The 26,089-nt window shown below is 34.4% G+C and overlaps 1 protein-coding gene across 1 annotated transcript in view; it reads left to right on the top strand.

Annotated features, from left to right (window-relative positions):
• FAT4 (FAT atypical cadherin 4) overlaps positions 1 to 26,089 on the top strand; it is a 175,934-nt gene that overhangs the window by 50,462 nt on the left and 99,383 nt on the right. Inside the window, exon 2 of the mRNA XM_035023105.1 lies at positions 25,125 to 25,256. Coding sequence (XP_034878996.1) covers positions 25,125 to 25,256 — 132 coding nt within the window. The remainder of the gene's footprint in view (positions 1 to 25,124; positions 25,257 to 26,089) is intronic.

Raw genomic sequence — 26,089 nt, 5'->3', positions numbered from 1 at the left:
TCCATGCTTGCATAGCCCCAAATGTTACTTGAATGAATTTAAAGTCTCATCAGTTTGTGCCTTGTTGTTGTACATCCTTTAGACTTCAGTGGTCAAATTTCATTTTGGCGAGGTGACCAAAAAAATATATTGTGTTTGACACTACACAATCTAAGAAACTTTAAGAATAAATATGCCAAGAAAGAGTTATGTTTAGTAGTTTGAATTATATATACATATGTATATATTTAAAGATTTTATTTATTAATTTGACAGAGACACAGCGAGAGAGGGAACACAAGCAGGGGGAGTGGGAGAGGGAGAAGCAGGCTCTCCACTGAGCAGGGAGCCCGATGCGGGGCTCGATCCCAGGACCCTGGGACCATGACCTGAGCCGAAGGCAGACGCTTAATGACTGAGCCACCCAGGCGCCCCTGAATTATATTTTTTATGTATGATATGTATGTCCCCTTATGTTAGACAAATCTATGTCAGCCTTTTGCTTTCTCATTAAAATAAATAGACATGAGATGCCTGATATACATATGAAATGGTTGGAGGGCAGAAGTGAGATATGATTTCGGGTAAATAATGTAAAATCAGCAGAGCTCTCATCTGAACTTAAAAGTTTTAAATCTTATCAACATAGCTTTCAAGGGGCAGGGAACAACTGTCTACAATCAGAAATGGCCAAGAAGAAAAATGCCTATGTTTTCTGCAACAATTTGGGAGATTACTATCACTTGTATTAATTAATTAATTAATTCTGTTATTTAATATAGATGGTACAGATGTGCCCATAGCATTGAGTTTTTTCAAATTCTGGTAAATTATACATAACACAAAATTTGCCATTTTAAGCACTTTTAAGTGTGCAGGTCCTTTGCCACCATTCATTTCCAGAACTTATTCATCTTCCCAAACTGAAACTCTGTATCCGTAAAACACAAACACTCCTTTCCCCCAACCCCTAGATCTTGACAACTACCATTCTGATTCTGTCTCTATGAATTTGATTACTCTAGAAGCTTCATATAAATAGAATCATACAATATTTGTCCTTAGTGACTGGATTATCTCACTTAATATAATGTCTTTAAGGTTCATGTGTATTGTAGCATGTGTCAGAATTTCTTTTCTTTTTTTTATTATGTTATGTTAATCACCATACATTGCATCATTAGTTTTTGATGTAGAATTCCCTTTCTTTTTAAGGATGAATAATACTTCATTGTATGTATATACTGTATTTTATGGATCTATTCGTTTGTTCAGTGGGTGCTTGAGTTGCTTCCATCTTCTACTACTGTGTGCATTGCTTTATATCATATGATCCTTTAAAAGGGCGGCTGGGAAGGAAGGAGTCAAGAAGGTGAACAATGTATCTCTTTTGGGAGGATCAACTGTGGGGAAAGATGGAAGATAGTTGGACAAATATATAAATCGGATAATTTTGCAGAGTGAAAGATTTTATGAATAAAACTAAACATGGTGATGTAATGGAGAATGATGGAGGTATATGGAGAATACCCTTTGCATAAGGTCATTTAGGGAACACCTTTCTGAGAATGAGGCATCTTAAATGACGATTGTTCAACTAGTCCACTCCATCAGGGTGAGGACCATGTTTTCCTCGTTGGCTAGTATATCTGCAGTGCCTAGCCCAGAGCCTGGCACTTGACAGCATTCACTATTTATTGAATGTAAGAAGAGTGAAGGGGAATGACAGTAAATAGGTCTTCACCATGTAAAAGAGCTGCTTCCACCTCCCATAGTTCTTTTTCCCATATCTCATCTGCCTTGTATGGTCCTTTTCTACACCGCTTTAGGCAGCCCAGGGAGAGTGATTGGTCAGGATTTGACAGAGGGAAGACAAATAAATTATTAAGGAAAAAAAAGAATGACGGCTTAACAAAAATGATATCAATAGTAATGACACTGGTATCAAAATATAGTATAATGATGCTTTATAAGTATAAGTCACTTTTAAATATATTTTAATAGGTATCATTTTATTTCATCCTTATTTATTTTTATTTTTAAAAAATATTTATTTATTTAATTTAGGGAGAGAGAGAGTATGTGCACGAATTGAGGGGGGGAGGGACAGAGGGAGAAGCAGACTCCCCGCTGAGCAGGGAGCCCCACCTGGGTCTCCATCTCGGGACCCTGAGATCATGACCTGAGCCAAAACCAAGAGTCAGACGCTCAACAGGCTGAGCCACCTAAGTGCCCCTTATTTCATCTTTAGAACTACCAGAAACAGTGTGACAGGTATTATGTGACAGGTGACCTTTGATGAGTCGAGATATGTAGATTACGCAAACTAGTGAATGGAGGGCTGGCTTTTTAAAAAGGGGAAGAGAGCTTCTCAAATAACCCTTATCTTACATATATGACACAATGATTCATGATTAATCATGTTATTGAGGTTGAGTTTGGAATTTTTACAAGAATGCAGATCACATTCATTTACATAATAATAGTTCAAAGTGTTTTGATATATGCTTGTATCCTTACAGTGGCCCAATGAGAAAGACAACATTATCACATTCATGTCTATAGACATAGAAAGAGAAGTTGAGACAAGTTGTCTTGATCAATGTTATATATAGCAAGTGGAAAACCCATGCTTTTAATCTAGGAATCTATGTTCTTATGGATTTCTTTATCTAGTCAGAATATTTCTTAAAAAATTCTAAACCTAACATCTTTCTTTTTAAAAATAATATATATTGCTTTTTCTTTTTTACGAAATGTTGGCTTTTTATTGGAACAAATTTAGAAAATACACAAAAGAACAAAACAAGAATGATCACCATAATAACCTGGTATGAATAATTGAACTTCTTTCTTCCTAAAAATATTATATTTGAAATGTATTATTCAATTTGTTTAGAGGCTTGAGGATGATTGGATTTAAATCTATTATTTAAATTTATTTTAGTGAGGGGCACCTGGGTGGCTCAGTAGGTTAAGTCTCTGCCTTAGGCTCAAGTTCCTGGGATCAGCCTGGTGTCAGGCTCCCTGATCCGTGGAGAGTCTGCTTCTTCCTCTCCCTCTGCCCTGCCCACCCTTCCACTCATGTTCTCTCTCTCTCTCTCGCTTTCTCCTCTCTCTCAAATAAATAAAATCTTAAAAAATAAATTTATTTTAGTGAAATAATAATAATTAATGAATCACGTGAATCAGAATTGCCATGGATGTAGTTTCACATATATGAAGCAAATCAACATAAGAATATTTCCCTATACTTTCCTTTTTATCTTGATTTTATCTTAATTTCTCTAACAAAGACATGTTTTTTTTTCCAAAAAGAGGTGTAGAGATGAGAATAAGTGTTATAGGTAAAAAAAAGTTTGACATTTATCACTGTGTGCCTAAAAAATGTTCCTTCTAATAAATGAAGCTTTATTTCTGTAACTAGAATCTGTATGTGTATGTGTTGAATATTTGTGTTCTGTTGCTTACAAAAGACACTTCAGCAGCACACAAGTCAATAATACTAGTATTAATATCAGCTCTCTCTCTCTCTTTTTTTTAAGATTTTATTTATTTATTTGAGAGCGAGAATGAGAGAGAGAGTACATGAGAGGGGGGAGGGTCAGAGGGAGAAGCAGGCTCCTCGCTGAGCAGGGAGCCCGATGCGGGACTCGATCCCGGGACTCCAGGATCATGACCTGAGCCGAAGGCAGTCGCTTAACCAACTGAGCCACCCAGGCGCCCAATATCAGCTCTCTTTTAATGAGCACTGTGTGCCATCCAGATTCCATATGCTTTACACCCTTTATCTCACCCTAATCATCACAACTATATGAGCAAGATACTTTTATTGTGTCAAGGTTACTAATGAAGAAACAGGGACATATGCAGGTTAAATAATTTCCTAATGCCATACAGGTGAAAAATGACAAAGCCAGGATTTAAACCCACCAATAGGACTATAGTACCCATGCCTTCCTTTAGAAATTAATTGAGGGCAAGAAACTACCCTTGTTTAATATCTAACTTGAAACAGCATCTAGATGAAGATAATAAATCTATTGGAAAATAATGGGGACTGTATCCATTCAGTTTTAAATTATTTCCACTTTAAATAAATTAGGATAAATGACATGTTCGTTAAAGGGTGAAATGTTAGGAAAAACCTCAGTTCTAGTCATAGACCTCTGCTAACCCTGAAGTCATAGACCTCTTCAAACCCTGAAGTGGGGACACCACTTTAACTCTTTGGCCTCAGATTCTTTATTCACAGGAACCAGACGAGATGATCTGTAAATTCCTTGCCAACTCTAAAATTCTGTTGTCACCTTCCACGTTATCACTTGATGGTTTGTAAGCCATATAGAGTAGTGATAGTTTCAGTTTCCCCCACGTTTCTCGTGCATCCTTACTTGTAAAAGTGAAATTGAGTGTAATGAAAAAATGTAAATCGTTATTCGCATTTGGTTCTCGTTGAAGTTCTTGCAGCATTCCAGAAGTTTGGTGACAAGCTCCTGTTTTTAAAGCGATGAAACATCAGCGTAAATCTGTGGCTTGACAATATTCCATAACAGATTACTGAAAATAGTCTTTGGAAAAACTCACAAAAGGAGGTGCTATTTATAAGGAGCTATCTTGGCTTCAGTACAAATAAGTTATATGAGATAAACATCACTTTCTTATTCTATAGATTTACTGATTTCGAAAGGCCTCTTACCTATTTTTAAGAGCTGTAGCAAGATATAATTCATATACCATAAATTTCACCTTTTTAAAGGGTACAATTTGGTGGTTTTTAGTATATTTACAGAACTGTCCAGATTGATCTGTATTTTGTCTTTGCTTGTCCAGAGCATCTATCCCAAGAAAGTGTGCAGTGCTGGCATTCTATCAACATTTGCTGAATGAACCACTTAATGACTATAAGGGTATATAAAGCAGAAAGAGGCAGATAATCCTAGCTAAACCCAGATGAAATCACTTGTAGAAACACAAGGAATGATTATGTATTTAGATATAGAGTCCCAGAAGCATGCAAATAAATGATTAAAAGAACATGTTTATTTGTAATATTAGCACCTAGAAAAACAGTGTAGGCTTGTTAGCATGAGATAAGTTTTCCAGTCTGACATTTGTCCCTTATATATCTCAAGTAATTTTATGTAGGACTTAAATTCACAGATACATCTTGGCAGCTTCAGAGCAAAATGAATTAACACTTTGGAGTTCTTATTGTTTTAATAGATTATCCCTTGAGAAAGGCAGTATCATGACATTCAGTGGCAACGTTTAGAATGTTCCTATGGGCCTAAGTGATTTAGCAACTCATAAAACCAATGGAAAGAAAGTTTGGTCATTATTTTATGTTCCTTCTTGGTGATTCTAAATTGAAGGCACAGCAAAAATGTTTTCCGTGGCAACATCTTTTGTCTTAAGATTCAGTGATGTAACACATTTGCAAAGCAGCTAAATTATTGTTCATGTATATGCTTGGTTGAGGTATTCATTACTACAAAGAAGATAAAAAACTTGAAGATTTTATTTACTTTCATGTTTCACCTGTAGTTGCAGTGGACATTGCCTGCATGTTCAGGTCACTGAATGACCATTCTTTATGTACCTGCTCAGGCCTTGGCAACCTAGTTGGCTGCCCTAATGAGTTGGGTTCCCTGATGTTTGGGTCTGGAAATGTGTAGTTAAAAACCACTGCACTCAAAGGAAGTAAGCTCTTTTAGATCTCTGCTCTGGGTTCAGTAGTTTTTATTATCCAGTAGCTATCTTTTGTAACTTGGCTCAAAAGATTTTCTTGACTTTGATGCTGTCCGTAAAAGCATTTTAAGGAACTATTTAATTACTACTTTTAACTGATTAAAAAATTGTATAAAAAGTTTTAATATGTGGTAATTTTCTAAGCTTTTCATTTGAATAAGTAATTACTTAGATTTATAGTCACCTGCACTACAATTATATAAAACCTATTTTTATGATGATGTTACATTTGCCTGATATCATGCAAAACTTTATTCATTTTGCATCTGGGAGCCCCATTATATATATGAATGAGTTGAGGCTTCGAAAAGGTGACAAGTGTTTGGATAAGTAGCATCAAGACTAGACAGAACCCAGGTAATGTACAGAGACCTGTGCCTAATCTCACATGGCTGTGGAGAACTTATTTTCAGCAAAACAATGTCTTTCATATCCACTTATTGCTATTAATTTGAATTCTATTGGGTATGCATTTAATTTGCAAATTTTATTGGTTTCTCATTTGTATAAGAACTATTCATTTATGAAATTTTTACTAAGTTTATATTTTTACATATTTAAATATGTATTGTTTCCACTCCAGATTATGCTGCTCTTCCCTATCCTTATGTTTTCTTGACTTATAACTAATATTATTTCTGAAGCTAGACCCCAAATAAATTAATTATGGTTTTGCTAAGATTTGTTTAAATAGAAGTCTTTAGAAATTCTTAAATATATTATTTATGAGTAGTAATGAATACATACTTGAGTGGTTATTTATTCTTTTGTTACATGTATTTTGAGTAATTATGCACATTTTAAAAGACAAGTTATTATCCTACTTAAACTTTTAAATTTTGGATTTTTATAGGTAACTTGCTTTTCCAGAGCACTGGACATGAAAGAATTAAAAATTACTCAAATCATGAATAAATAGAATAAAAAATATTGGCGAGTTCTCACAAACCAAAGCAAAACTTAGGACATTTTATTTGATTTTAATATTACCTTAACAAAAAAAATATGTTAAATGTTTTAAAAATACTTATTAAAAGTAGAGAAAACTTTGTTCATTTATTTACACAATTATTCTCTCTAGTAGGCAAGGGAGTGTAAATTATATGTTGTTGGTTCTTTTAATAAACAGTTTACTCAAGAAGAAAACCTAAAAGACACTGCAGGCATACACTGGGTTGGAACAGCTTATTGATATCTGCAGAACATGACACTCCTCTATCCAACATGATTTTCCTCCTTCCTTCCTTCCTTCCTTCCTTCCTTCCTTCCTTCCTTCGTCCTCCCTCCCTTTTTCTTCTTCCTTTCTTTCTTCCTTTCTTTCTTCCTTTCTTTCTTTCTTTCTTTCTTTCTTTCTTTCTTTCTTTCTTTCTTTCTTTCTTTCTTTCTTTCTTTTCTTTCTTTGAGAAGTAGAGAGGGAGACTAGGAATGTGCAATCAGGGAGAGGAGCAGAGGGAGAGGGAAAGAGAAAATCCTCAAGGAGACTCCACCCTGGAGTGTGGAGTCCAAAGTAGGGCACCATCCCATGACTCTGAAATCATGACCTGAGCCAAAATCAAGAGTCGGTTGCTTAACTGACTGAGCCACCCAGGTGCCCCAAACACAATTTAAAAAAAATCCATACACATGAAAATAGCTGTTGTCAGATAAAAACTATGCCAGCTCTATCCCACACTAATAGACCACTACTGGTTGCATATATTGTATTGAATTGAACATATAGAGGAATGAATTTAGGAATATAGTCTTTTAAAACCTGAACTGTTTGTAGTAAAATGTAATTGTAAGAGCCCAATATAAAGGATAACTTTAAGAATGTCATTAGAAAGTAAGGTGTATGAGGTCAAAAAATGTGGTCAGTTTTGTTTATTATTATGTATCTACCATTTAGAACAGTACATAGAAGACGCTAAATATTTATTGTCATTCCTGCTCACCAAAATGCACAATGGAATTCCTCAAATCGATATGATCCTTTAAATTTAACAACATTCACCCAATAAATTAAGAGAAAAATTCCATGCTCAATATTCACCACTGTGATGTAACTTAAATTACTTTCTCATTACTATTATGAAAATTTTAAATGTAGAAAGTGAACTGAACTGAAAAGATTTTCTAAAGGATAGTTTTGTTGGCTATGGAGTAAGTGAGAATTATATCCTCTATTGTAAAATGCTTATGAAAACTGCTTGATTTGCAACTTCATTGGTTGTATTAAGAGTTCATTCTGTACAAAAAAACCCAAAAAAACAAAAAACGTCTTCTTGTGAAAAGAAATGCATCTACATAATGGTCAACAAAAAAACTTGATTAAATGAAATATGAAAAATGGCTGTAGGCTCATTCCAATTTCTTTGAGTTTTAGTTATTTAGAAGCATAATGCTTGTGTCTTACTTCTGACAAAGAATACACTTTTTGAAAATTGAGAACAAATTTTCTTTTATTTACATGATTAAAAACATGCTAGAGAGAATGAAAAATATTAACATGCTAAACTAACTTTTGAAAAGTGAAAGTAATAGATTGTAGAACTCCTAAAGAATTGTCCATATTTTCTAGTAAATAAGTTATATGTATTTAATCTTTCTCTTCAAAATTTGAACTTATTTCATATATTTTAAAGAACTAAATTTCTAACTTGTACTTTACAGTTTTTATGGAATTTAATTCTTAGGGAAATTAAGTAGGTGGAGGTAATTATAAAAGAGACACAAATTAAAAGAGATAAACTTTGGCTTTGGCTGTTTTGAACACTATTAAGACAATCAAGTGACAATGTTAACCTGCAAATCCAGGTCATTTTTGTTACAATAGTCTATATTGAGGTTTTTTTCAGAAAATATTTTTGAAAAGGAAGACCTATGCAGTGTAATGTACAAATGTTTGTGGTAGTTTAAGGGAAATTTTATGTGAAAATTTGCCTAATGCAAATTTTATTGACAATATTTAAAAATATTGTCAATAAAATGTTGACAATGCTTAATCACTCTTTAATATTAGTAACAAGGTTAACAATGACTATTAAAACTGGGGCTTATTCTCTTATTAGAAACTATTCTCTGACTAACTGAACAAATAATCACAGGCTCTAATATATAAATACAGTCACTAGAGGAAAGGGATAGATTTCCTGTAACTTTTATTAACATAGGCAGACAGTGAGAATTCTATTAGTCTAGACAAGGGAACTGCAATATTTCTTTGGCCTTCCTTATTTTGACAGATCTGAAGTGCTTGCAATTCTGTACTACCAGGTTTCCATGAATCCCCTACTCATATAGTTTAATTTTTGCATACTTATCAGGTGTTTAAAAAAATGTGATTAGTTTCTTTTTTAAAAATTATTTATTTATTTTAAAGAGAGAGAGGAAGAGAGAGATTTCAGTAGTGGGAAGGGCAGAGAGAGAGGGAGAGAGAATCTCAAGCAGACTCCATGCTGAGCGCAGCGCCTGATGTGGGGCTCCATCCCAGGACCCTAACGCAAATGGAAATCAAGAGTTTGACGTGCAACCGACTGTGCCACCCAGGCGCCCCTCTTTTTTCTTTCTTTTTTTTTTTTGTAATGTTTGAAGTTTTACTTAAATTCAAAGCTGTAGTCATCAAGATAGTATGGTACTGATAAAAAACAGACACATAGATCAATGGAACAGAATAGAAAACCCAGAAATGGACTCACAACTATATGGTTAACTAATCTTCGACAAAGTGATTTTATATATATATATATATATATATATATATATATGTTCCAGTGGAGAGAATATACTTTGGTTTGAAAAATAAAATCAAAACATCTATTGATACCATACTAAGTGTTGTATTGTCATGAATTAAGTAATGAGAGTGTAGTGACAAAATAATCGAACCATATTTCATGGAGATGGTTAGTTGTAGTCAGTACATATTCATAACGGGCATGTCTTTTTCATGACTCTTGAGTCTTATCTCATATCTTGCATAAGTATACAGACATTTCCTTGTATTTTGCACGATTTTGCTTTCTGTTGGGAGAATACATTTCTGTAGCAATTTAAAGATTTCTTGGAAATGAAATATTTTTAAAGTTTACTGAGTTTCTTTTGTTATTGCTATTTTGCTATTTTGGTCACTTGGCTTTGGCAATGAAAAATAGAAGACAAATAGCCTTCTGTACTGAAACATCTTTTTAATTTAATTTGTCATTTATTTCTTTATTCTTGAAATTTAATAAATTTTCCTTCTGTTAATTAGTTATTTTCATAGTCATCAGGAGATCATTCTTAGATTTTTATTATTTGATATTATTGTGATAGTTGATGGTTCATCCCTGCTCTTAATTTTACATATAAAACACCATATTTGGGGCACCTGGGTGGCTCAGTGGGTTAACCATCTGCCTTCGGCTCAGGTCATGATCCCAGGGTCCTGGGATTGAGCCCCACATCGGGCTCCCTGCTCAGCGGGGAGCCTGCTTCTCCCTCTGCCTGCCGCTCCCCCCTGCTTGTGCTCTCTCTCTCTGTCAAATAAATAAATAAAATCTTTTAAAAAATAAAACACCATTCTCTTCATTTATGTGTATGTAAGAACAAAATATGCTTCAGTAATGAGCATGTTGGCTTATTTTTTTACATTTCATATTTTTTAAAGTTTTTATTTAAATTCCAGTTCATTAACATACAGTATTTTATAAGTTTCAGGTGTACAATATAGTGATTCAACACTTCCATACAACACCCAGTGCTCATCATGACAAGTGCACTCCTTAATCCCCATCACCTATTTAATCCATCCTCCCAGCTCCTCCCCTCTGGTAACCACCAGTTGTTCTCTATAATTAAGAGTCTTTTTCTTGATTTCCCTCTCTCTCTCCCCTATGATTTTTTGTTTTGTTTCTTAAATTGCACATATGAGTGAAATTATGTGGTATTTGTCTTGCTCTGACTGACTTATTTTGCTTAACATTATACTCTCTAGTTCCATCCATGTCATTGCAAATGGCAAGATTTCATTCTTTTCATGGCTGAATAATATTCCATTGAATGTGTGTGTGTGTGTGTGTGTCTAGAGAGAGAGAGAGAGAGAGAAGATATATATAGATAGACAAGATATGGATAAAGAAGATCTGATCTATATCTAGATATATAGATAGAGATGTGATATACATATATATATATATCTCAATATATCTCACATCTTTTCTATCCATTCATCAGTCAGTGAGCACTTGGGCTGCTTCCATATTTTGGCTATTGTAAATAATGCTGCTATAAACACAGAGGTGCTTGTATCCCTTTATTTGGTGTTTTTGTATTCTTTGGGTAAATACCCAGTACTGCAATTGCCAGATCATAGGGTAGTTCTATTTTTAACTGTTTGAGGAACCTCCATACTGTTTTCCACAGTGGCTACACCAGTTCACATTCCCATCAACAGTGAACAAGAGTTCCTTTTTCTCCACATCCTTGCCAACACTTGTTGTTTCTTGTGTTGCTGATTTTAGCCATTCTTATAGATGTGAGGTGATATCTCACTGTAGTTTTGATTTGCATTTCCCTGATGGCAAGTAATGATGAAATTATTTTCAAGTGTCTGTTGGCCATATGTATGTCTTCTTTGGAGAAATGTCTGTTCATGTCTTCTTTCCATTTTTTAATTGGGTTGTTTTTTAGGTGTTGAATATATAAGTTCTTTATATATTTTAGATACTAACCCTTTATTGGATATGTTATTTGTAAATATCTTCTCCCATTCAATAGGTTGCTTTTTAGTTTTGTTGACTGTTCCCTTCATTGTGCAGAAACTTTTTATTTTGATGTCATGCCAATAGCTTATTTTTGCTTTTGTTTCCCTTGCCTCAGGGGACGTATCGAGAAAAAAGTTGCTAGTGCTGATGTCAAAGAAGTTACTGCCTGTGTTCTCTTCTAAGATTTTTATGGTTTCAGGAGTCTTTAATCCATTTTGAATTTATTTTTTGTGTTATGAATGGTGTTAAGAAAGTGGTCCAGTTTCTTTCTTTTGCATGTTGCTGTCCAGTTTTTCTAACACTATTTGTTGTAGAGACTGTCTTTTTCCCATTGGATATTCTTAATAGCTTTGTCGAAAATTAACTGACTATATAGTTGTATATTTATTTCTTAGTTTCCTATTCTGTTCGATTGATCTATGTATCTGTTTTTGTGCCAGTACCATACTGTTTTGATTACTATAGCATTGTAATATAACTTGAAGTTCAGAATTGTGATGCCTCCAGTTTTGCTTTTCTTTTTCAAGATTGCTAGGCTGTTTGAGGTCTTTTGTGGTTCATACACATTTTAGGATTTTTGTTCTAGTTCTGTGAAAAATGCTGTTGGTATTTTGATATGGATGGCATTAAATGTGTAGATTGCTTTGAGTAGTATAGACATTTTAACAATATTTGTTCTTGCAATCCATGAGCATGGAATGCCTTTCCATTTCTTTGTGTCATCTTGCATTTCTTTCATCAGCGTTTTATAGTTTTCAGAGTACAGGTCTTTCACCTCTTTGATTATGTTTATTCCTAGGTATCTTATTATTTTGGGTGCAGTTGTAAATTGTATTGTTTTTTTAATTCCTCTTTCTGCTGCTTCATTATTGGTATATAGAAATGCAACAGGTTTCTGTATCTTGATTTTCTTCCTGTGACTTGAATGAATTCATTTATCTGTTCTAGCAGTGGAGTCTTTCAGGTTTTCTATATATAGTATCATATCATCTGCAAATAGTGAAAGTTTTACTTCTTTCTTATTGATTTGGATCCTTTTATTTTAAAGATTTTATTTATTTATTTGAGAGAGAGGGAATGAGAGACAGAGAGCACGAGAGGGAAGAGGGTCAGAGGGCGAAGCAGACCGCTTTGCTGAGCAGAGAGCCCGATGCGGGACTCGATCCCGGGACTCCAGGATCATGACCTCAGCCGAAGGCAGTCGTTTAAACAACTGAGCCACCCAGGCGCCCCAGATTTGGATCCTTTTTATTTCTTTTTGTTGTCTAATAGCTGTGGCTGGGGCTTCCAGTACTATGTTGAATAAAAGTGAAGAGAGTGCACAACGTTGTCTTATTTCTGATATTAGGGGAAAAGCTCTCAGTTTTTCCCCATTAAGGATGATGTTAGCTGTGGGTTTTTCATATATAGCCTGTATTATATTGAACTATGTTCTCTCTAAACCTACTCTGTTGAGGGTTTTTCTGCATCTATTGAAATGATCATATGGTTCTTATCCTTTCTCTTATTGATGTGATCTATAACATTGACCAATTTGTGAATATTGAATCACCATTGCAACCCAGGAGTAAATCCCATTTGATCATGGTGAGTGATTTTTTTTTAATGTATTGTTGGATTCGGTTGAAGATTTTTGCATCTACATTCTTAGGAATATTGGCCTGTAGTCATCTTATTCAGTAGAGTCTTTATCTCGTTTTTGTATCAGGGTAATGAGCATATTGGCTTTTAAGTCATTGAATAAACATATATTAAGTGCCTCTTGTATGACAGACACTATGGTGGAAACTAAACATTGCCATCAGAGCTAAGAAGAGAAGCAGTCTGAGTTCATTGAAATAGGATTTCTAAATATAATTAAAGCATAGTGCACTGTAAAAAATTTTTGTTTTGGCAGTGAGTTCAAGATTTTCAGAAGATATATGTTATATTTCCCATCAAACAAAAACTACATTCATTCCTATTTATTGATGAGCTAATGCTGTTTCAAATAAATTAAAATTGTTATAGTTTTGAAGTAAAAAAGTAACCCCACACAACTCTAAAATGTTTTTTTTTTTTAGATTTTATTTATTCATTGGAGAGAGAGACAGAGTGAGTATGAGCAGGGGGAGAGGCAGAGGGAGAGGGGAAAGGAGGCTCCCTGCTGAGCAGGGAGCCAGATGCAGGGCTCGATCCCAGGACCTGAAGATCCCAGAACCTGAAGATCATGACTTGAGCCAAAGACAGACGCCCAACCATCTGAGCCACCAGGTGCCCCTCTAAAATGGGGTTTTAATCTTATAGTTTGAGATAGTTGTTTAAAATCTTTGAGGAAGTGTAGTGAATATAAACTAAAATAGATTGGCTGTAAGTCAAAATTTTATATCATTTATGTCAAGTAATAGAAATTTCTTCCACATTGAAGACTAATGTGCAAAGGTGAAATTGAGCAGAGGGATTATTTTGACATTGCAACAATTCCATTTAAAAAAAAAAAAGAGTGTATTGTTTTTTATTTAAATTCAATTAGCCAACATATAGTACCTCATTAGTTTTTGATTTAGTGTTTAACACCCAATGTTCTTCACATCACATGCCCTCTTTAATGCCCATTATAACAGAGTGTAGCCAAGTCTAATGTGGGTACTAGAAAGCCACTAAAGATGGAGTGTATATATTCATGGGGACTGCATTCTCTTATTGTAATTCTGTCATTATTGTTCTCTTACAGGGTTCCCATTTTTTTCATAATTTTCTATGCTTAAGAAAGGCAATCTGATTGACTCAACCCAGTCATAATTTGCTCCTCTTGGGTCAAGTAGTCCTACCTTCCTCCCCCAGTCTTTGGTTTGGGTGGGGGGGGACTTGAAGGTCACATCTTGTTTTGAGTTGCCCTTCTAAAAGATAGGGGTATGGCATGTGAAATGAGAATGGGAAGTTCTACAGGTTAGGAAAATTTATTAATAGATTCATGGCAATAAAACTTATCACACATTATAAGGTATATCACAGATACTAGTATATATAATCTTTTATCTTTTTTTGCCTTTTAAATAAAATAGTAATCTGTTATTTACAAATGAAGATTGAGTAAAATAGTCAATTAATGAATCCATTGTCATGACTTGTGTATTTGTTAACTGTTGACACAATAATGTTGCATAATAACAAGCCACAAAAATCTCAAAGGCCTACAGGAATACACATCTTTCTTGTACACCTGCAGGTAGGCTACAGTCAGGCTGATCTAGGCTGGGCTCAACTGGGAGGCTCTGCTTCAGACTCTACAAGTCTCTCAGCTGAGGCTTGTCAACTCAATATTTGCTGTTTTCCTTCTGATACTAGTGGACTAGCAGGGACATATTGTTCTAGTGACCATGACAGAGGTACAAGAGAGCGAGCATATTTCAAGTCCCCACTTGCGTCATATTTGTAAATATCCCATTGACCAAAACAGTTGGTCATCATGGATGAGTCCAATGTCAAGAGGTAGAGAGAGAAAGCCCACTTTTAGTGGGAGGAACTGTGAAGTTGCTTATAGAGAGGACTGAAAAATCAGGGGTGAACTTTATGAAGTTGCTTATAGAGAGGGGTGAAGAATCAGGGTCAGTGATTCAATCGGCCACAACTTGTAACTTTAATATAAATCAAACTACATTTCTATTTTTTCAGCAGCCTGAATAGAAGTATTATATATTTTATAAAATACCATATCTACTGGACAAAAACAAAAGTGAAAAGTGAAGAAATAAAAGGATGGAATATTTTTATTTGTTTGTTTTATACTACATTTTCCTTTTGATATTTGTCTACCACATTCAGATTAACATCTATTGAAAAGTGTACTACAGGATGCTTTTGCAGGGTGTTTGTTTTGAAGAATAGTATAAAAATTTCTGTTAGTTTCATATTCAACCACACATATTTTAACCTGATCTTTTATTCTGCATTTACTTTTGGGCGTCCTTAAGAATCTGTTAAAATTCTGAAATTATGCAGTATTGATTTCAGGAAAAGTTGAAGTGGTTACACATGATTGCCTCTGCCTTAAAAGAAATCCTTATTTGGTTCTAATTTGAACAATATTGAAAGCACAACAAAACTAGCTTTCTATTATGTCACCACACATTTAGCGAGTTATGGAAAGCATTCTGTTTCAAGAATGGAGTTAACTATGTCTTGTCCGCGCTTCTAGCCATTCTTGTCATTTCTGGCTACTCTCCAAGCCTGCCTGTTACTCATACAGATTTCTTTCCTAGTTAGAAATGCATTGAAATCCCAGGAACATATGCTGCTCACTGCTAGAACAGTTTTAGTGATGAGAGATTAATGTAATTGCTTTTGTTTGAGAAATATAATTGGTCACAGTTACATACATGTAGCTTATATGAGAAATATGTTTTGTTTTAAAATTCACTATGTTTATTTTTACTTTGCTTTTAAAATTAAACTAAAAAGAATCTGAAATGTGCATGCTTCCTTCTTTCCTCATATTCCAGAACATTTGGAATAGAAAAAGTACAAATTTGTGTGAAATAAATGCACAGGTATCTAAATATATACATAACTTAAAATTGAGGTATAAAGTTTAAAATGACAAAATATTTGCTAGCCTAAAATTCCAAAAAGAGGAGTATTATAATTTCCAAATTAAGTGTCATTTCCTCAAATGTTATCATTATATCATGTTTGTTTTACTAAAGTGTATTCTGTAAAACAATAGAGTAAAATAGTAGTTAGTATATATCAGATAACATGTTAGTGCTCATCTTCTAGTACAATGCAATAATCGTTCAGGTTTCTTTTTTTTTTTTTTCATCATTCTAAAGAAAAACTATACCTAAATACATAGATTTATTTTCTGGTGATCTCTGAAACTTTCAGTAGAGTTTGAACCTGCAACAGACCTGTGTCCGCAAGAGTTTCTGGTTCACGTACAAATACAGTGGTGGAGGCTCTGTCGGTTTTCCTTAATAGGTCCCACCTAGCCCCTGTCTGTCTTTCATAGCATGGGATCATAGGTCTTTTCTCCAAAGTCTGATTTCTCCCTTCTCTTTGAAGATTTCAGTTTCAAAAGTTCAGAAATACCATTAGGATGAGAGAGTGTACTATTAATACAGCTACCACATACTCTTCTGAATTAGGTAGGTTATACATTATAAATAAGTAACCACCTAAAAACATTGTTCACAGAATATGATTAGACCTTGCATACCTACATAGTCCAAACATTACATTCTTGACATTTAGGACTTTTAAATGTAAACTGTTCTTTGCTAGGGCCTTCTCATAACTAAAATATGAGTCAGTTGCAAACCATAATAGAGTTTGGCTCTGCAACATGATGAAGTGTTCTGGATGTAGTGAAACATTTCGCCCAGACTCATGGCAGCACAATTCCCAGTGGTCACCCAAAATAGGGAAAGAAATGAAGAACAAAATTAAAGGAACTATGCAAACCCTGGCACCATCCTTTCATGGCAATACAGCTTTTTATTTATTATTGCTAAGAAACGAAAGTACTTAAGAGTTTAAACACATAAATGATAGTACAAGTACGTGTTGAATTTTCTCTTTCCTAATGACTGAATTTAGCTCTCAACTTGAAATGTTGAAAAAGAGTGTATATGTGTGGGTGTGTGTGTGCTCTATCAAGTGAAATTATGTGGTTAGTTCAATAAGAAAATGAACATAGAATGTCAAACTTTCTGCTGAAATTTAATTAGAACTTCTGCTATGTAATCTTAGTATATATAGGCTTTGACATAAATTTGCTAAATAAAACTTTGTTATTGGAAGCCTATATAGCATGTAAAATGTGTCAATCTCACTAAATTAAATGAATCCTGTAGTAGTTGGATTCAATTGAAGAGTGAACATGTGAAACTATTGCCAAACATTTAAAATATAAATTTGATTATTTACTTGAGCCATGGTTTTGATATTTTTATCCTGATGTTTTTCTTTAATGAATATTGTGCTCGAGTCTCAAATTTCATATCCAGTCCCAGAATGTTCCTTTTTACACACCACCCTGATGTGGTGATAACAAGCTGTCCCCCAGCACCGAGCCCCTCACTGCACTGAGGGTAAGCTGCTACTCCCGCACACAGTCTCCTCTCAGGCAGGAAAGGTGGAGTTTTCCTTTTCAGGGTCAAAGGAAGTGACAGGCCCGGCGTGATGGTTGTACTGATCATAGCGGGGATTTCAGCTTGGTTAATTTCCTTTCAACTTCAAGTCCTCACTTGAGCCTGCATACAGAAAATGAAGTGGGAGGTCTCAGCATCTTGTTTCACTCTGATGAATAAAAGTTGTTTTGAGTGTAAGATTAGACTTTCCCCCCCCAGTGAATTTCAGTAGCACCTACACAGTATAAACCAGGGCATCATTTAGTAGAGTGCTATTTGAGTGACATCATAATGACCTATGAAGGGTCATGCGCATTTGAATGAGCTTAGTTATTACTTCAGGTTTACTCATGATTTGTGTGGTATTTAGTGTAGCTGTTTCTGAAGTCATGATGGGCGTTGATTAAATCTTATATTCCAGTCTCCCAAGTGGGAGATTTTCTGAACACAACATGCATGTTTGTCTGAAGCTCTTTTAAGTTATCATTCTGAGTATGAAGTTATTGAATTATCATCCAATAGGATTTCATATCATAAAATTTACACATGATGGCATGAGAGGCAAAGCTAGGAAATCAATAGGATTTGGATTGGTTCTTGAGTTACTTAAGGAACTTAATTTGGGGTGTCAGTTCCACAAAAATAAAAAGACAATAATGTATTTTTGCCACTAAAAAAGCAACTAATCAAGTACTATGGGTCTTGATGCATCTTTTACTATTTTAGAGTTTTGTGTAGATTATGTCTATCTCACCAATCATTTAGATTTTAGTCATTTCTGAAAATGAATATTTATGATTGCATCTTTCAAGAAAAAGAAACAAATTCTTTGTAGACATTTTATTTTATTTTTAAAATATTTTATTTATTTATTTGAGAGAGAGAATGAGAGAGAGCACATGAGAGAGGGGAGGGTCAGAGGGAGAAGCAGACTCCCCGCTCAGCAGGGAGCCCGATGTGGGACTCGATCCCGGGACTCCAGGATCATGACCTGAGCCAAAGGCAGTCGCTTAACCAACTGAGCCACCCAGGCGCCCCTTTGTAGACATTTTAAAAAGCAGTAACTTTTATTGATATCTACAGAGAATTTATCTAGTTTCCTTACTTGTAATATATACCCACCACCTTCCTGCTCAATGATTGAGTTTTCGGTGGCATTGATAAAACAAACCTTCACAGATTATTTTCCCCTATTGTAAATATGAAGAAACTTAAAAATGAAAAAAAAATGTAGGTGAAATAGTATTTGTAGAGTAGACAATCAAATTTTAATATCTTCAAAGTCATTTTCTTATCGATATCAAATGCATATTTTGTTTGAAAGCTCATTGTCTTCATGCACAGATGCTTTGGTCTAAGATATTCAGCTTGCACTCTGGCTCTGGCTTTTTCTACACACAGGTCTCTGGAAAAATCACTGCGCTTGAGTTAGGAGGCTTACCATTGTTTTTCTTAGATAAATCACTTGACATTTCAATGCCTTAGTTTTGATTTTCTGTAAAATAAAGGAGATAGACTTGATATTTAAAACTCCTCTAAAATTTTAATACATCTACTTGCAAATAAATGGGTTTCTGAACTTTTAGTGTACTATAAACTCTACAGTTTCCCCAAAGGAAAAAAAATATATTGTTTTTCATTCTTATTTCTTAAGAACCATTTTATGTGGTTTGTAGGAAGGTTTTGAATTAAAAAATATGTTTTAGATATGTGTTCATCCTTATTCACTAAGGACCACTTTATTTAGCCTGCAGAAAGGTTATGAATTTAAGAATATGTTTTTAATTGTGGTTGATCTAGTGACCACAATGAAATTACTGATTTATTAGCTGGGGTATCAGTTCATAATGGACCTTGATATTTTAGTCAATTCCTTAACCTTGACTGTAACATATTATCTTCGTAATATCAATTTAAATCAGTGAAATGCCATGTTTTATAGTTATAGCTACATGTATGAATGATATGATAATTGATATTGCTAATTAATGAGTACTTATTGATTATGCAGTTGTATGCTGATTTATTCACTTAAAAATTAAAAATAAATCCCCAAGATATAATATCCTTCTTAAGCACTACAAAATAAAATGATAAGACTGCATATTACAGAAAAAAATTAAGATGAAAACTTTGTACTCATTTCATAACAACTATTTACCCGGTTTGTAAATAGTAAAATTTTTTGTTTTTAAATATCTATTTAATTACTCAGCAGGCTGAATATCAAGGACTCTTCCTTCAGCATAAAGAAGTTTGGTGACAATACTTAAAACCGTATTTTTTTTTTAACTTTTACCTTTATCAAACTACTAAAAGACAGCCTGTTTTTAAATTAATTGGTCATTAGCCCCCTTAATCTCAGTCATGTTTTTGTTTCTAAATATAATCATTCATTTACCAGGTTTCACTGACTAGGATCAGGTGTCTCAGCAAAGAAAGTCATTATTCTAAAAGTCTTTAAATGGTGACAGAGGTGGTGGCAGTGGACAATACCTATGGCTCAACCATTAGCTGCAGCTGATGTTTTGTTATGAATAAGTCAACCACAAAGTTACCAACTGCCCTTGTAATTGTAGCAGGTGAAACCACATATGTTTCTGAAGGCCAGCTATCTAAGCACAAAGGTCAACATTTGATAGGCAGGCATAAAATATGCAAGTGCCTTATCTTCGTGGTGTAATGTTTCTTTAATCTTTAAGGGTAAATTCTCACAAACTTTCAGAATAGATACCTTGAAAATGCCCCCTGGATTTAAATTATGGAAGCTGTTGGCAGTTTCTGTTTTATTTTGATTTTAAATACAGCCACTTGTGAAGGGAAGTTTCTGAGTTCAAAATGTGATTTTATTTATTTTAATTTGCAAGATGATTATTTTATTTTATTTTAATTTTGCAAAATGAATATTTAAAAACAATTATTTTATTTCAGGTCTAAACAACTGTAAAGATAATGTAAAACCCTGAAGTAACAATGTTAGCACTAGCTGTTCAGTAGTTTTGGTTTGTATTTTTAGAGAATGGAGTGTATTTTTCTACATATACTTTTTTTGGCTTAGGAACAATATCGTAGACTATTTTAAAATCTTGGAATTTTAAAATAAACTACTAATAGCCATTGTCTGTATTATGAAAGTGATCTTGTTTGTATAGAAAGAAGTCTTTAAAAATTATAAAGTCTTAATTCTTGTTTCCAGATATCTTTTCTAAACTTTTAATGTTTGATTCCTGTGTTTTATATGATAACATTTCAAACAATTCATATCAAATCTTAGTCCAGAGAAGGCATCGTAATGGAATAAGGCTTTTAGGGTAGTGGCAGATCCAAGAGTGAGCCAAGCACAGGTTAGGGTCTGGAGTCATCAGGAGGGTGGTAGCTGGTAAGGGCAAGAGACAAGGCAATCCAGAGAACTATCCATGGTGTGGGAGATAAACTTTTTGGGATTGAGATGTCAATATTTCTATTATCAAACTCCACTTCTTTCCTGCAAGGGGTGTGAACTGTCTTATTTTCTTCTGTATTTTTAGTGACTAACATATGCCTGTTGTGTGATAGATTCTAAAATATTGAATGAATAAATACTGAAATCAGTGACAACCTCATCACAAACAGGATCTGTAGCCCTGAAATTCTTGGTAGGTAGAAACATGGCACAGGGGATCAGGAGAAGTGAAGGGATTGCAGGATGACACCTACCTGTGCTAAGGAGTTCATATCTCCTTTTCTATATAATTCATTACCCCAAGCTATTGGGAGAACTGAGAAAAACCATGCTAAAAACTTTTTAGGGGTATCTGAGGAATTGTGGAATAAAAAAGATATACTGGGCAATTAAGAGAAATATCCAGATTTCTGCCCCCCAAGAAAGGAATAGGAAGTTCTTAACTTTTTAATTGGTAAGCTGACACTGATTTTAGGAAAAAGGATAGCCTGACTTATTAAATGAATGGCATGTGGTATCCAAAAAAATAACCTTTGCATATATCAGATGCAATGATGAAATGTTCTAGATCTTTTTTTTTTTTTTTTTAGATCTGTTTTTATAATTCATTGACTATAGATACATTCATAAATGTTTAGTTTTGGACTCATTAATATTAAACTAAATTTATTCTTTCTAATAAAATAGGAAAGCTCAGGGGCACCTGGGTGTCTCAGTTGGTTAAGCATCTGCCTTCAGCTCAGGTCATGATCCCAGGGTCCTGGGATCGAGCCCCGCATCAGGCTCCCTGCTCAGTGGGGAGTCTGCCACTCCCTCTCCATTTGCCTCTCCCCCAGCTCATGCTCTCTCTCACTCTCTCTCTCAAATAAATAAAATCTTAAAATAAATAAAATCTTAAAATAAATAAAATCTTAAATAAAATAAAATAAAATAAAATAAAATAAAATAAAATAGGAAAGCTCTTTCTACACCTGAAATGATGAAGTTGGCCAAAATATCATAGAGCATACCCGATCAAAGACTTCTAGAGCTGTATCTAGGGATCAATAGAACAGTCTTTATTTTTTCTTAAATTCTTTTTTTTTAAATATTTTATTTATTTATTTATTTATTTATTTATTTATTTATTTATCAGAGAGAGAGAGAGCACAAACAGGGGGAGCGGCAGGCAGAGGGAGAAGCAGGCTCCCCGCTGAGCAAGGAGCCTCATGTGGTACTCGATCCCGGGACCGAGGGATCATGACCTGAGCAGAAGGCAGACACTTAACTGACCGAGCCACCCAGGCGTCCCAATTTTTTTTTTTTTTCTTAAGTTCTGACAGAGAAAGATTTATTGACTGACCCAAGATTATATGGCTGGTTAGTTCATATGTGAGTGATTCAGTTTCCAGACAGAAATAATATGTGCATATAGTTGTGACATACTTTTCAAATATGATTCATTGTGTTTATTGAACATACACACCTACACATGAGAGAGACAGGTTTGCATGGCAGTAGAGAAAACTTATTTTCTAGCTCTGTGTCATTGACCAATTACTTAACCTCTTTACCTTTGATAACTAGTTTCTCTAATGGGAAAATAATAGTTTTTCCTCATAGGGCTCTTTTGAGGACTTTTTAAAATGTGTGTGTGTATGTATATATATGTATGTACACACACACATATAACCTAAAACTATATCTAGCATGTATATTAGTTATTTTGCTATAACTATTAAAATATAGAAGAGATTTGTTCAATTCATGAACTCACCATTTATAATGAGGTAGCTTTCTGGAATACCCAGCATATTTCTAGTGCATGGTACTCTTCCCTGATGCATCTTTGATGTCATATTTAATTGGTGCCAATATGGATTATCCTTATTCTCAATTTAGTGTTCTTCCTTAAACACACACATGCATACACACCCATATACACTTAGACAAATACACACACTCCTATATACACATTCACAAATACACTTAGAAAATATCTTTCTCTCTTTCTCTCTCTCTCTCCCACACACACACAAGGTTGGCATGTTAGTTTCCAGTTGGACCAAGTCATAAAATTAGAGATGAAAGATAATTTAGAATTGAAAAAAAAATCTATTAAGCTAAAATGTCAGAGTTGAGTTATGAGGTATTTCTATCAGTTATCTCTTATTCTTCATTTATTTTTCTACTGTATTTTAAGGACTGTGCACACATATATGAAAGTTCAGACACATATAATATGAAGATAATTATTAATTTCTAAAGAACATTAATGATTATATTTTTGGATGACCATCTGTTCATTGATTCTTAAATCCATATTTTTCAGGCTTTTGAAATACATACATGTGTATTTATGTATGTCAAAACTCTTCCTACATGAAAACTTCATATATATTCAATATGTTCCAGAGATGAACAATAAATTATAATTTTGACTTTGGGTTGTAGGACCTGGAATTCTGATTTATTAAATCATTTTCTCAAAGTCTCTCTCTAGTTCTAAGGAACTCCTAGGTCTGTGCTCACAAATTCAAAACCAAGATTAACGTTTTATCAAACACTTCCCTCTGGGCTAAGCATTTTGCTGGCATCATCAAAGTCTAGTCTTCAGAAAATGCTCTAAGACACATAGTATTATCTCAATTTTAAGATGAGGAGACTAAGGCCAAGATAAATGAAGTGCTCAAGTTTACCCAGCTAATAAGTCGGGGAGCCAGAACCTGAATTTCAGTTTTTCTAATTTGAAATAACCCACGTTATTTACAACCAGACAAGGCAGTTGGACATTGGCTGCGTTGGAGATACTGTGGACCTTTTCTTAAAGGAAGTGACTTAGAGAATGATGTGAGCCCAAACTAGAGGTGGCACATTACCAACTGCTTGACACTGCCTGTCTGGACTAATTTGAGCCATTTGCTGTGATTAAACCTCTCCTATTAAAAGGTGGAATTAGAGGTATCATAGTTCTTTAGTACTTAATTTTATATATTGGTTTCTGAGTTTTTCTTTTTATCATTTGCTCATCTATTTATTAGTCTAGCTCTGCTATCGTTCTCGTTCATTCCCGGTCAGAGAATAATGACAGTCCTACCTCTTGCTTCCCCCTCTACCCCATCTCCACCTCTTTCCGGAAAAGAAGAAATCAGAATTCTTTTGCTCTCTTCTCTTCTCTTTCCTCATACTCGTCTGCATTGCTCTTAGATCTGATGGAGTTTTTATAGTTTAACTATAAAATATGACATTTCATCTCACGAGAAAAATGTCTTGGTTATATCCTAGCTAAATGGCTGGATGGACTTTTCTCCATGACTTAATTTTGTGACCCAACTGGGGAAACTTATAGTTTTATTAGCAGCTGTCTTCCCTTTTCTTATCAGATATACAGCTTTTAGCACCTAGCTCAAAAGAGAAAACACACGGTTTGAAGTTCTTTAGACTTCACAAACCCTTCCTTCTAAACAGTTTTTCTTAGTCAGAGAAACAAACAACTCTGACTAATCTTTCAAACAAAGCTGTTAATATTTGCAATCTACATAAACAGTACCTTTGAAAGTAATGATTGCTTTGCTTTAGTCACAATAAGAAGTGCTGATAGGAGGGGAAATAGAAAAAAAAAAAAAAAGATGCGTGTATTTTCCCCCATGGGTTGGGAGTTGATGTTAAAGGGGAAAACGCTGAGCGTTTCTTCAAAAGAAATGTAAACTTCTTTATTTCTCCCAGACGTTGCTAATATGTAAACATTTCAGGAAGAAATTCTACACCCCCTCATTTGTGTGTCGGCTGACATTTCATGGTTGAATGGCACAGGGTCCTAAGTCTGGGCAGTTCTGCAGTGGTGCACAAATCTGGGGATTAAATCAACAGTTGATCTGTGCTCCTTTTCTTGTATAAACTCCAAGGCAACCCTGTAAACTCAGTTACCATCAACAAATCAAATGATTTTTACTTGAATTTTTATATTTTTATAAAGATTTCACAGCTTTCTTTAGGATATTTCCTGTTATTTGGATGTTATATAAAGGTTCTGATTCTTTTTTGAAGGTCTAGTTAACCAGTGGGCTCCTGGTATACGTTTTCACTGGTACCTTGCAGGCATGTGGGGCATTCATGTGTTGTTTCTTTCTCTCCTCGTAGGTTGAAATAACACTTCAGGATATCAATGACAATCCACCAGTATTTCCAACAGACATGCTGGATCTTACTGTGGAGGAGAACATTGGAGATGGCTCTAAGATTATGCAACTGACAGCGATGGATGCTGATGAGGTAACTCAGAGCCTGAATTTGTTTTGAAACCTAATATTCCAGTGATCTATCAAATTTCTACTGTATGTTGACCACTTTTAGTACCCAATAATTAAGGTTAAGCATTGAATGCTCTTTTCCAAAGAATGTCAATTGTTGAAATGTGATATAAGAAGGCTAAGATAGAGACTATCAAGAGGTAATTTTCCTTTGATCAGCAATTCACTGTTCAGTTAATTGCTGGTTGCATTTTAGATTTCGTAGTCAAATTAGTTTAATTTCTCAAATAATTAAAAAATATCTACAGATATAACCATATTTTTTATGCCTTTATCATTGGCTTCTGACTCGGTTTTGGCCCAGGTCATGATCTTAGGATTGTGAGATCAAGCCCCACATTGGGGTCCATGCTCAGTGCAGAGTCTGCTTGAGATTCTCTCTCCCTTGTCCTCTGCTTCTCCTCACCCCCACCCCCGCCTCAAATAAATAAGTACATCTTAAAAAAAAGAAACAGAAATTTCTTGTCTAGTGGTGAATGTAAAATTTGGGGGCACAATTTAGATTTCTCTATTTATATTTCAAATTTAGCTATTTAATCACAGTGCTCTAAATAACAACTTATATAATTTGTAATTTATATTTTTCCTGTGAAAAAAGCCCATTGCCTCTTTTCTCCTACTTGCTAGGTAAAGGAATTAATTCATGTTAAGGAATTATGGAAAGAGGGATAACTTTCCCTGACACCAGTATCTCCTTTCACCTTAAGCTACTAAGCCCAACACACATCAGAGGATTTAATTTTTTTGCCCTCAATTAAATTTCAGAAGCATCTGAAAACTTTTGGTCTTTGAGTA

Source organism: Mirounga leonina, unplaced genomic scaffold (genome assembly GCF_011800145.1).
Source record: "Mirounga leonina isolate KUSES-001 unplaced genomic scaffold, KU_Mleo_1.0 Mir_176, whole genome shotgun sequence".
NCBI lineage: Eukaryota > Metazoa > Chordata > Mammalia > Carnivora > Phocidae > Mirounga > Mirounga leonina.
Note: the sequence above shows the minus strand (reverse complement) of the source record. Positions and strands in the feature narration are given on the sequence as shown.